General features: G+C 37.9%; 1 protein-coding gene across 18 annotated transcripts in view; it reads left to right on the forward strand.

Moving 5' to 3' along the window:
- Positions 1–12,952, forward strand: part of LOC137318255 (cAMP-regulated phosphoprotein 21-like) — a 455,290-nt gene that overhangs the window by 330,440 nt on the left and 111,898 nt on the right. For 17 of the 18 annotated variants that reach the window (XM_067981189.1, XM_067981224.1, XM_067981207.1 and 14 more), the window contains 3 exons: positions 570–786; positions 1,378–1,419; positions 8,082–8,171. In XM_067981189.1, coding sequence (XP_067837290.1) covers positions 610–786; positions 1,378–1,419; positions 8,082–8,171 — 309 coding nt within the window. In that variant the 5' untranslated portion in view covers positions 570–609. The remainder of the gene's footprint in view (positions 1–569; positions 787–1,377; positions 1,420–8,081; positions 8,172–12,952) is intronic. The other variant, XM_067981218.1, reaches the window with a different exon arrangement.

A 12,952-nucleotide genomic window follows, 5' to 3' on the forward strand; every position in this document is an offset into this window, starting at 1 on the left:
GATGTCTTGGTCCTCTTATACAGGTGATTCTTATTTTTAGCATTCACACATAACCTGTAATGTTATTCTTGAAGTGAGTAATCGACCTTGTAATTTAATTTGATCTTGTTGCCCAGAATGTGTGCCTGCAAACCTAAATAATTCAAGGCATTCATTTTGGAATCAATTGGTGAGGTTGAAAAATAATTTCCCACTGAGCTTCCAGAAAATGCACCAGCATTAACAGGTCTACATTTGAGTTAGCTGAAATTTTTCTTGCTGGAGTTTCACAAACATGAAACTGACAAGGATTTTGAAATGAGCCTTATAGTATTAATAATAGAGCTGTCAGTTTGATGGCTAAGAATGTTGACCACAAGGGTTGACTTGCCAAATTTATCTTTTATATTTGTTTGAAATATTACATTTGGAATTGAATGGTGATGTGTTGAATTTATATTGTGCTGTCTACACAATTTGTTTCAAACGGGCAACTATAATATTCATTTTCTGCATAATGAATGTCAAAAAGAAATGAGGGGACTCATTCTGGGAATAAAATACTCTTTTTTGATGTTTTGACCCCATAGGTCACTGCATCTTCTACTTGTGTAATTCTTTTCTGTGAGAATGTCTGAGAAAGGCATATTGAACCATGAGACAGTGGAGAAAGCTGGAAATGAGCAAGAGACTGAGATTTCTCCACCCTCCCCGGAGACGTGCATCATTAGAACTGAAAGCTTGGAGGTAGAGGAGAAAGAGAAGGAAAAAGAGGATAAAGCAAATGACGCAAAGGCTGACCATCAGGTGAGGTGTCCCGTAGGATATGAGTGCCTGTACGTCCAACTGCTAATTTTATTGATTGATGTGCTCTTAATAATACAGGATAATTTCATTTTGTCTTTGTGTATGCTTCATCTGTTCTACTAAATTATTAATTTGACCTCGTACAAATGAAGCACAGACTTGTTTTGCTTATACAAAGTGTTATTTTGTATAAGTGGTTTTTTTGCATTGTTTTAACGAAAACCACTCTCCTAAAAATTGTAACTTTGATGCTTGCATTTGATAAGTAAAATACTTGGCTTTTTGATAGGGGGAAAAAAATCAAATGGAAAGTATCATTTGGAATAAGGCCTTTTTGGAACTGTGAGAAAACATGGAATAAGTTCCACAGTTATCTTCAAATTATGTTTTTTTTTAATTAGAAACTAACAAACATGACTTTGCAGTATTGACTTCATTCTGTAGAGCAGATTGCAAATGTTATCATAATCAATGAAGCTATACTATAACATTTCATTGAAACAAAAATTAGATCATTAAAACCATGACATTTCTAATTTTCTTGTCACTTTTGTCCAATGAATGATAATTGTTTGTAATTTTGCTGCACAGAAAAGAACGGTATACCAGGGGCAGCAGAGAAAAAGAGCAAAGGTAGGGCCATCTTCAGTGCAGAAGCATGTCAAAGCTGAAATGATGGAATAAATTAATATCCATGTGATTGTTCTTGGATATAGCAATGAAACTTATGTCAATCTTTGCAGTTCAGTTGGCAAAGTGTTCAGTTAGAAGCATAAGTGCTGGAGTGAAGGGCAGCTGTGCATTTCATGTTGCTGTATTTACTTTGATTCACTTTGTGTTGTGAAAGCATCTCGCTTTTTTATGTGGACTAATGCAAACTTGCACATTCAAGCTTCAAATGAGATGACCTGCAGGTACCGTTAGAGATTAGTAGTAAACCGTTGGTCAGTGAAAATAACGGCCATAGAAAGAATTCCCAAAAATAAAAAGGATATGTTTCATTTAAGCCTGAAATTTATGATACTGTTCCCCCCCCCCCCCATTTATTGTTCACAATAAATGTGCAGTTTTAAATGTTATCACTATTAAGCTAAATTGTCAAAAATATTATAATTTGTGTTTTTAAAAAAAGACTAAGAAATCTAAAATGTTAGACTGTTACGTTTTTTATTTTCCTGTGTCATTTACAAATAATGTAAAATCAAAACAAATGCACCGCACGTCCTGCAGCATTCGTAAAGAGAAAAGACAGGTTAACATCTCAGGTGTAGACCCTTAGTCAAAACTGCCAATAAATTGAGGGCTAATCAACTGCTCCCATACTACTCCACCGCTTGAGGCATCTCCTCACCATGCTGACTTACCTAACATCCTTAATGTCACAGGATTGAGTTACGAAGAAGACTGGAAAAACATGGGCTTTTCTGCCTTGAAATGGGGCAACTGAGAGAGGATCTCATAAATGTGTTAATGATGTTAAATGGTATAGAAAAGTTAAATCTTGATCACTACTTTAAAGTACACATGTTCCAACTGGGTAAAGGCAAATTTATGGCTGAATTTAGGAATTTTTTCTTCACACACAGTGGTCAACATATGGAATGGACTACCATGTGAGAATGGGGCAGAGACCATAGTCATTTAAGAAACAGCTAGATGCCGTGCTGAGGGATTGTTAAGTTCTTTCTGGGTGGATGAGATAGGAAAGGTGAAATGATTTTCCCAATTTATATTGATCTCTGTCAGAACATAGAATGTTGATCTTATGCTACCATTAACTTTTCAGAATTTCTCTCTCGTGGCTGCCTGTAGCTATTCTTCAAGAGTTGAAGCTGGCCATGAATATTGCTTGTAGTTTGGATCCATAGCTTCTGTCAGCAGTGAGATCACTGATGAGAGATATTTCTGTTGTGCCTATTACCTGTGTGACTAAAGTCACTAGTGCAGATGTTGCCTTATGCTCAATTGCAGACTGAAGTGCAGACAACATTTCTCTATGGAATCACTCTTGTGGGAGCTGGCATTGCATATCTGGCTATTCGACTGCCCCACATTGCCAGACCAACTTCCACTGCTGTATGCAAGGAGGAAAGTGATTGCTGCTGCTGTACCAGCCTCAATTTCAAAATATGTCCACTAAGGTCTGTATGCCTCTGCAACTGAAGAGGATGCCAAACATAGTGGATGTCCACCCTGCACCAGCTAGATGTTCATTAACCATCACCATTGCTGTCCCTTTTGCACCAGCACTCTGCTTCACCTGCGATTCCTCCTAAATGTCACTATGTACTTCCCCTAAAGTAAGTGCATTGGTGATGGTGGTGACTGCTTCAAGTGGAGATGGTGAAGGTTGATGCTGTGGTATATGTTGCTCTTCAGGGCTGCTTGAGGGTGACTAGGTTCTTCTTTCTGTGTGAAGAGAACAGATGGTACATTATGAGTAAATAAGCTCATTTGTCCATTTGGATACTGCATTTTCATTATATGCTGCATTATGTGCTTGATTACAATTATTGTTTGTGCATATGAATACATTGTGTAAATCATATAATATATGAATCATATGGAACTTAGCATGAGTTCTGCGCTCTCCTCCAACCTGCACTGACCCCATACCTTCAAAGCGCTCTCCTGTGCAACAATGGTTTGGACTACTTTTTGCACCTTCTGATTATATGTGAATTTTGCTTTTAAACATGAGAACAGTGGGAATTGTGAGGGGATGATTTATTCCATGGAAATCGTCCTACAGTACATTCTCTTTTTCACCACCTTAACATTCGTACAGTTTTTTTTGCAAACATCTTTTACAAATACAGCTTTCCATACACCTATGCTCTGTAAAACTACTTTACAATGATATCTATGGTGTAACTTTGTGCGTTTCCTTAAGCTATTGAACTTTTTTCTCACTTCCAGCCGTGCTACTTTTGTTGTTGAGAGAATGTTCACCATGTTCGTGACACATTTCCACAAATGCTTTACTTCTGCATATTCAGGGTCTACCCCACACCCACTATCACCAAAAAAAAGGCTTTGTGATGCTCCATTACACAATCTAAGAAGTGCACGTCTTCCAGCATTTTAATGGATGCGGTACCTTGCAGGCACCATGCCCAAATTCCCGATGTATCTTACCGGTGTGCGAAGCTCTGTGCTCGGAGCTCAGATGTGTAAAGCGCAGCCTTATGCGTTGATCTATTTACTAGATAGACACTGTAGGATAAATTTTAAAAATGCATGCTTCTGGCATCTCACCCTTCAGGAGCACATATCGGGAAATCATGCGCACGCCACCTTCTTCTATCCATTCATTTTAATGGATGTGAAATTATGGGGCGCTGAAATCATGGGGCACATATGGGAATTCCCAAAATGTTCCATTCATAAAGTTTGCCCTTATGAAGCAGTAAATCGAGTATTAATAAATAGTGTTAATTCTTCAATGATAGCTTCACATCATGAATTTGTGTTTTATCCGCCAAAATGAAATGCTTAACAGCTGACTTTTATGAAGGATTTCAATAGACTGAATAGGAAAAAAAAACAATTTCCTCTGGTTCATCAATTTAAATTTGCTATTGAGAGAGAGAAGAAAGATTAGAAGAAATTTCTTTATTCCTTATTTCCTTACTCAGAAAGTTGTTAGAGCATGGAATGCTTAGCTATAGGGAGAGACTAGTGAATCTTTTAAGGGAAGAGTAGGTAAACATTTGAAGCAGCGGATGATACAGGACTATGGGGGAGAGCAAGGCAGTGGAATTCATTTGGATTGCCCTAGAGAGCCAACACTTTCATAATAGGCCGAATAGTATCCTTCTGCGCTGTAAACTTCTGTGGTTCTGTGATGTAGACCATGGAATGCAGTGGCATGATTCAAAATAGACAGAATGCATCAAATGAATACTTTGGCTTTACTGCAGTGAAATCCTGATTTCACTGGATGTTGGATGCATCTGTCTTAAACCAAGTCGACTGATTAGCACTGCACAGATTAGTGCTAAATGGGCAATACTTTACAATGAGAGCAGTGCGGAATACAAAATATTCCACCTTGAAAATAAAATAGTAATAAAGTTATGTGAATTGAAATCAAATGATATAAGTTTGACTTGTGGGACGATAATTGACTAAGACCTTATTTTCTTAATTTGTGTAAAAAGTGTTAATAACCCTATATTTTTCATATAATTTAATGACCATCAAACAAAAGAATGCCATTTTCTTGTGGGCACTGTAGTGAAACATAAATTACTTATCAGGAACAGAAAACCGCTCAGTCATGTTGGAGCTGTAATGACTTTCCTTTTATGCTTCTCAGACAACTAAACTGCCACATAACTGATATAACTGATGTCAAGTTCAGTAACCCAACTGTGGCATGCACAAATCTTATGCCTTCACGGAAATAAAAAAAAAATCTAGATTTACCCACAAGATGTAAACAAAGATCTTTAAATCTTCACCAGCAGGATCTTGTAAATCAAGCATTCTTCCCACTTTGGATATTACCCTAACCAACCTGATTTACCAGGTTCATGTCTCACTCCTTTTTGAATATTGGGACTGCATTTGCTATCCTCCAATCCTTGGCTACTAGTACAGTATTTATAGAACTCTGAAAAGTATCAACCAAAATGTAGTTTCTGTATGGAGATTACGGCTAGCACGTAAGTCCTAAACAAAAATCCTGAAATTCAAGTAATAAAGGGCCCTTTATTGATGCACACACTATATTTCTAAATTATTCATAAGAAAACCATTACAATTTGTACATCCAATTGTTATCCAAAAGGTAATGATTAGAGCCATGGTTAGAGCAGTGACAATTGTTTTATATTAGTCCCGATTCTAACAACATGAATTTATAATTGGGGTTTGCATTTAAACTTCTTATGATACTCTTGTGTGTAAATAATTTATAAAGTACATTATTTTACAGAACTACATCATGCCTCAAACAGTAAAATTTCTGTGTGTTTGTTTAGTTTAGCCAGGCAAAATACTGTGTATTTAAAATGGACTTTGGGTCACTATTTTTTGCGAGAGAGCGCCTTTATCTTGATATCAGGGGTAAATGGTAGACAGAGTCATCTAAAGATTTATACATCTCAATAAGGGGCCATCTAACCTTGCTGATTAACCTTGTATCCTTCAAATATTAATGTAGGAATGTTACCAGTTGGATAAGAATACAAAACTAGTCACCTTTGATTGCTGAACCATCATTGGAGTTTCACACAATTTGAAATTCCACTATGCAATATTTTATCCACTGGGGAGGTATCAAAAATAAAAATTTCCACAGATAGCCAGGAAACTGCTGTTCACACTCTGTCTACTTGAATGGTAGAATTGGCTAATAACATGATTGCCTGCCTAGATAAAGAGCTTCTTTAATCTGAAGTGTTGATGCCTGTCTTTGAAATTGTACGAGTGCTGCTGCTTTTCCTGCTATCTCTAGTCTCCTGTTTGCCTATCTGGTTCCACAGAGAGGCGGGGAAGGGGCTCCATGGAGTTCAGTGTCGATGCTATGTTCACCAGAGACTCCGTTAAAAGATTTTAGATGGAACTACTAAGATTTTGGATTCTTATTTTGTTTCAGAGCAGTTTAAATGTTGTGTTAGTCAAATACTGTACTGCTAGTTACTGGCTATATTCATTTCCTTCTGTGTAATTATATGCTTGTAAATAACCTTGATGATTAGCTTTAGCCTGAAAAATATGATTTGACAACATGACATTTTCCCCTTTCAGAGTGGACAGGAGAACACAGGACAACCCGCACAATCTCCGATGCAAAATACGGAGTAAATGGGTAATTGTTAGTCCTGAAATACACCATTCCCATTCATGTTAAACATAAGAGAGCAAGTTTCAATTCATAGGAGACACTGGTCTGCCACTGGAAACTGCCTTTTTGTCATGAGCCCAAGTTTAAAGTGTAGGGTCAGAAGCCAAATTGCAACAATTACATTTTTAGAAAACACATCTGAATTGTGTATAATATTGTTGTAGTATTATTAAAATATTTTTATTGTGCCAACCTTAAACTGTAAGTGCCTGCTGTGCTAATACTTCAAAATCTCTCACTTTCTTTGAGCAACTGACACCAGTTCTCAACATGGGTTCAGAACTATCTTTTTGTTTATATCCCTTCCTCCCACCTCCACCTCTTTTACACAGTTCTAAAGAAATAGAGAACTTGCACACATTTCTCAGGAAAAAGCTTGAACAATGGTCAAAAAAATCTCCACCAATCTGCTCTGACCTAGAACCAGAGAAATTCACAGCACAGGAGGAGGCCAGTCAGCCTATCACATCTGTGCTGACTCTTGATTAGAGACATCCAAAACTAATCCCACTGTTCCAGTCTCTCCCCATAGCCCTGTATCTTCCTCTGCTTCAAATATTTTCTTAAAAGATGCAGTGGCCTCTGCCTCACCTACGCTCTGTGTTAATTCTCCTAGCCTCTCCTCACTCTTTTAGTGACAGTTTTAAATTGATGATCCCTTGTTGCTGATGCCCCAACCAGAGGAAATAGTCTTCCCCTATTCATGTTTTATGATGGGCACAAGACTCAGAGTATGATTAAAATGGATAAAGAATTCATTACTTTTTTTGACCAGTCTTGGTTATCTATTTTCATCTTCACTTGTCACTAAACCTAAACCAGAGGAAAAGCCAGATAATCCTATTCACTTAAATTTTGAATGCCAATTTGTAGAGTTAGGTAATTCTAAATGTAAATCTGACCTTTTAGCAAATATTTGGAAAAAAAATGTGATCATCTCTGAATGCAGATCTTAGCTTTGAGGCTTGATTGAGTCACTTTCTGTATGTTTAACTGCTGTGGGTGTCGATTTTAGTGTTGGTGGTCTAAATAATAAACCTGTGTGGTGTAATGTAATTTTTTCTGTGCTACAGGAGGTTCCCAGATTGTAGTCTAGGCAATGCTTGATTTCATTATTTTTTCAGGTGCTTTTTCATTTAACTTTTTTATTAAAAAAAACTTCTTAAATTTGTATTAATTCCTTTTACTGAATTAGAAATAAGATTAGTAACCTTGTTTTATTGGAGCCACATGCCATGCTGTTAACTTGTTGTGATGTGCTCAGAATGTTGGTAAGGTGTTTTATTCAAGAAATGCCAAATGTAGGTAAAAAGGGATTTTACAGTTTATTTCATAACAAATCTATGCCCTTTAAGTTGGTTGTAATATAATTGAAGTATGTGGATGTTTAAAAAGTACTTTCGACCAATAATAAGATGATCACTTTTTCTGTGCCTCTCAGTCAGGAGCCAAAGGTAAACTAGTGAGAAGTCTTGCTGTTTGTGAAGAGTCTAATCTGCCTCTGCCAACAGAAGCCACTCCAGAGAATCAGGTATGGCTTCTATGCTGCTGTAGCAAATTCAATTTTAATTTTTACATATGTAGTTCATAGAGCTCCGTGTTGTTGGTTTTATTTTTCTCCCTGCCCAAGAGTCATGTTTTTCTATGATATTTGTTGTTGTTCCAATTTTCAACTTAATTTTTTTTCCTTGTTTTATTATTCGATTTAAAAACCCACGTTTTTTTTCTATCAATTTGAGCTGAAATACTGATCACGGTGACCCAAAGCCTCACATTTTCTCCTTGTACCCAGTTCTGAGGTATAATCATTTTTAGCCAGCTCCTGGCTACCATGGAAAGTAAACAAAAGGTTACAGTGCCCTATGTGCATGAGAACAAAAACAATTTTGGAGCATGTAAGAAATCTGGTCAAGGAAGGAGAGAGGTCAAAGAAGAAGAGGCAATTTCCTGCAGATTTTGTTACCTACGAGTTGACTGCAGAGCAAATAAAATCATGGAACATATTTCCAGCAAACGACAGGCCAAATTGAGGGCTTCAAGCTTGGAAAAGTTGAAGAGTGCAGCTTCTTTCTCCAGTGCCACAGAGAGAGAAATGAGGGTACTGATAGGGATGCTTTCATTATGTACTGTGTTTTGCTGTACAATTAATGTATCTAGCTAAAATGCCCATTTGAACTTCATGCAGAACTATTGCTTTGGTGCAAAATTCCTTCCTAATGCAAGCAATCTAATGCCCAAGTACCTGTCTGAAAGTGGCAGTGTGTTGATTGGAAAGATACTGGGATGCATTGAAGGCAGTTTTTGTGTCAAGCATTCCGTTTGATGAATCGCAGTTTTCTTTGAATCATCCTTCTCTTGTGTTTCTTTTTCTTTCCCTTTAATTGTTTTGGTGATAAAGGTTTGTGTAAATATTTCATTTCCATCGTCTGTTACTGAGTTGGTGAGCAGTTGCATTTAACGTTGCTATGGTGCAACATGGTTTAACGCAGGAGCAAGTAGTGATGTTTACCATAGATTTAGCTTCTGCCAAAATATACATGAGAAATAAAACTCAATGTGAAGCCAGATCTTCTCCGAGCTCACCACCCTCACTGCAAATGCAGCAACCTCCACTAAAGGACTGAATGACGTAGCGTTCTCTCTGATTAGCTTTGAGGCTTAACATGCTAGTAAAAATGATCCTCTTTTATGATGTAAGGAGCCAACACACACCTCGAATGCGGCCTCCTCCAATAGTTGTCCCACACCACTGGATGAATCTCTACTATGCTGCCATCCAAGTTGCAATGCATGGAATGTGTTTGTGTACATTTTGGGTAGTCTGTAATTTAGCAGGTCAAAAGTAAGTGTTCTCTAAGAGCTGGGTGGAAAAGTAGGACAGAGCCAGAGTTCCAGATGGGAAATGGACTTCCTGGTGGAGCATCTTTCACCCTGGCAAATGTGAAGAAGCAGCTGACTGTCTTGCTCACCAACATTAAGGATTTCTCCAGCATAATGGGGTTCTTCTTCTTGATGATCAAATTGAATGCTGAGTTGTATTCCAAGGAAGAAAATCTTGAATGTGGCAACAAAATCCAACTCTTCATTGAAATACTACCTGAAGAAGACCAAAGAGTGGTAATTTCTGTATTGTAGATTTCTGCAACAACTTACATGATAAATGGGAAGCCACCATAGCTCAAAATATGAATTCAAAAGTTGTTCATGCCGATAACTTCTTTTGGAATGTCACACTACTTGTCGACACCTACAAAACGACCTTTAATGCCAACATCAACAATACCAGTGAGTGTTCTGTCCTTTTGCAACTCTTGAGGAGGAAGGAAAACTCAGTGATTAATTTACTGCCCAAATGGGAATGCCAACCTTGGATGATGGACATTGGACTTCTGGCAGTTGCAACTCATTGTGCTGCCAAACCTTAGCCACATTACTTTCCAAGCATCTCTATATGTTGGCTGGTTTTGAACGCATATTCTCAAACATGTCCCATCTTCGGGACAGTTGGTAAATGAGGATGAGGCTAAGGTCTTGTAAAAACTGCTTCACACACTAGGAAACCAAAAGTCCAGGGGAAAATATAATTGATTACCAGTTCATACCACTTGTAACTCTACTTTTTTCCCCTCTGATTTCCAATTCTTTTTTGTTTTTTTTGTTTTACTTACTGCAACATGAAAAGTGTTTGAATTTAGAGAGCTTATCATTACCAATTTAATTGCAAAAGATAGATGACCAGAAAACAAAAAAAATGGTACATGAATAGTGGTGTATTTTGTTAATAAAAAGAAGGAATCAGTTAAGGAGTCCGAATGAAATACAGTATTTGCTTTTTACACACACAGTATTGCAGTTTTAACATTGTTTTTTCTTTAACAGTATAACATAATCTTATTTTTTATTTCCACTGGACTTTGCCTTTTGTGTTATTCTTTAAATTTTTACCCACTTTTGAACAGTCCAATGAGAAATTAACAGTTAATGAGAAATTCCCTGGAAATTTTTTCCATTTAAAAAAAAAACTGAAAATACGGAGCTCTAGTAATTCATACTTCTGAAGCTTGAGCTGTACGTGCTGTGGTTCTATCCTTCCGTGTGTTTGTCCACACTAGCCACACCTGAGTATGACTCCTCATTAGTCACTCCGTTTTTTTTAAATAAACGTGGTGAGAACCGTTGATGTGTTCCATTTGCGTGTCAGTAAGCTGTGATGTTTTGTAAGTTAAACTGTTGAACTTCCAGCAAAACTGATTGTTGGGTTCATCTGATCAGTCTTTGGGGTCTTATCAAAAATGGGAGTGCCAGAATAATTGTGTATTCAATTATGTGTCTGTAAACCCATTGTTTTTTGAACGTCAATGTTCTACTTCTGTCAGTGAAAAATAGACATTCTGTGAATGGTCAGATTTTACAGGTGAGAGGAGAGCTCTTTGTTCAGTAACTAAAATGCTTTCAGATTTTCAAATTTAATAAGTGGCTTCCTCTTGAAATGTCCTATTGTCACTGAAGAACATAATGACAATAAGGACATTTTTTTTTAAAGGATGCGATCGTCACAAAAAAAATTGCTGAACCTTTGAACAGACAAAAGAAAAAGAAACAAAATATAGTAAACAGCCCAACATATTGGATGCATGGTTTTCATCTTCCAGAATTCCCTAGATTCTAGAACAATCCCCATGGATTGGAAGGTAGCAAATGTAACACTGCTATTTGAGAGAGGAGGGAGAGAGAAAATAGGGAACTACAGGCCAGTTTGCCTGACATCAGTAGTAGGGAAAATGGTAGAATCTATTATTAAGGACGTGGTAACAGGGCACTTAGAAAATCATAATATCATAATATGATTAGTCAGCGTCAACACGGTTTTATGAAAGGGAAATCGTGTTTGATAAATCTTAGAGATTTTTGAGGGTGTAACGAGCAGGGTGGATAAGGGGGAACCAGTGGATGTATTTTATTTGGATTTTCAAAAGGCATTCGATAAGGTGCCATACAAGAGTTTGGTACACTAGACTAGGGCTCATGGGATGGGGGTAATATACTAGCATGGATTGATTAACAGACAGAAAACAGAGAGTAGGAATAAGCGGGTCATTTTCAGGTTGGCAGGTGTAACTAGTGGGGTGCCGCAAGGATCAGCTGTTTACGATATATTTTAATGACTTAGATGAGGGGACCAAGTGTAATGTATCCAAAGTTGCTGATGATACAAAGCTAGGTGGGAAAATAAACTGTGAGAGGGATGCAAAGAGGCTGTAAAGGGATATAGACAGGTTAAGTGAGTGGGCGAGAAGGTGGCAGATGGAGTATAATGTGGGGGAAATGTGAAATTATGTGCTTTGGTAGGGAGAATTGAAAAGCAGAATATTTTTTAAAAGGTGAGAGTCTAAGAAATGTTGGTAGTCAGAGGGATTTGGGTGTCCATGCATACAAATCACAGAAAGTTAACATGCAGGTACAGCAAGCAATTAAGAAGACAAATGGTATGTTAGCCTTTATTGCAAGGGGGTTGGAGTATAAGAGTAAGGAGGTCTCAATTATATAGGGCTGTGGTGAGACCTCCCCTGCAGTACTGTGTACAGTTTTAGTCTCCTCACATAAGGAAGGGTATACTTGCCTTAGAGAGGGTACAACGAAGGTTCACTAGATTGATTCCTGGATGAGGGTGTTATCCTATGAGGAGACACTGAATAGAATGGGCCTATTTTTTCTGGAGTTTGGAAGAATGAGAGGTGATCTCATTGAAACGTTATCAGATTCTGAGAGGGCTTGACAGGGTAGATGCTGAGAGGCTGTTTCCCCTGGCTGAAGAGTCTAGAACTAGGGGTCATAGTCTCAAGATAAGGGGTCGGCCATTTAGGACCGAGATGAGGAGGAATTTCTTCACCCAGAGGGCTGTGGATGCTCAGTTATTGAGTATATTCAAAACTGAGATTGATAGATTTTTGGACCCTAAGGTAATCAAGGGATATGGGGCTAGGGCGAGAAAGTGGAGTTGAGGTCGAAGATCAGCCATGATCCGATTGAATGGCGGAGCAGGCTCGAGGGGCCATATGGCCTACACCTGTTCCTATTTATTTTGTTCTTATGTAAAACATCAGTGTTCCAAACCATCTTCAATACAATTCCATTCTTCCTTCTAAATATTCCCCTTCCCTGATCCACGTCCACACGGAGCATTCAGAATCAGTCCCCTCCATGCTGGTTGAGGGCTGACTTCAAGGGATGGGTCACCTTACTCAGCAGCTGATCTTCATCCCCTCAACCCTGCACTCGTTCCTTCCCAAATTCATTGGCAGAGTCCCAGCT

This window comes from Heptranchias perlo, chromosome 3, assembly GCF_035084215.1.
Source record: "Heptranchias perlo isolate sHepPer1 chromosome 3, sHepPer1.hap1, whole genome shotgun sequence".
Taxonomy (NCBI): Eukaryota; Metazoa; Chordata; class Chondrichthyes; order Hexanchiformes; family Hexanchidae; genus Heptranchias; species Heptranchias perlo.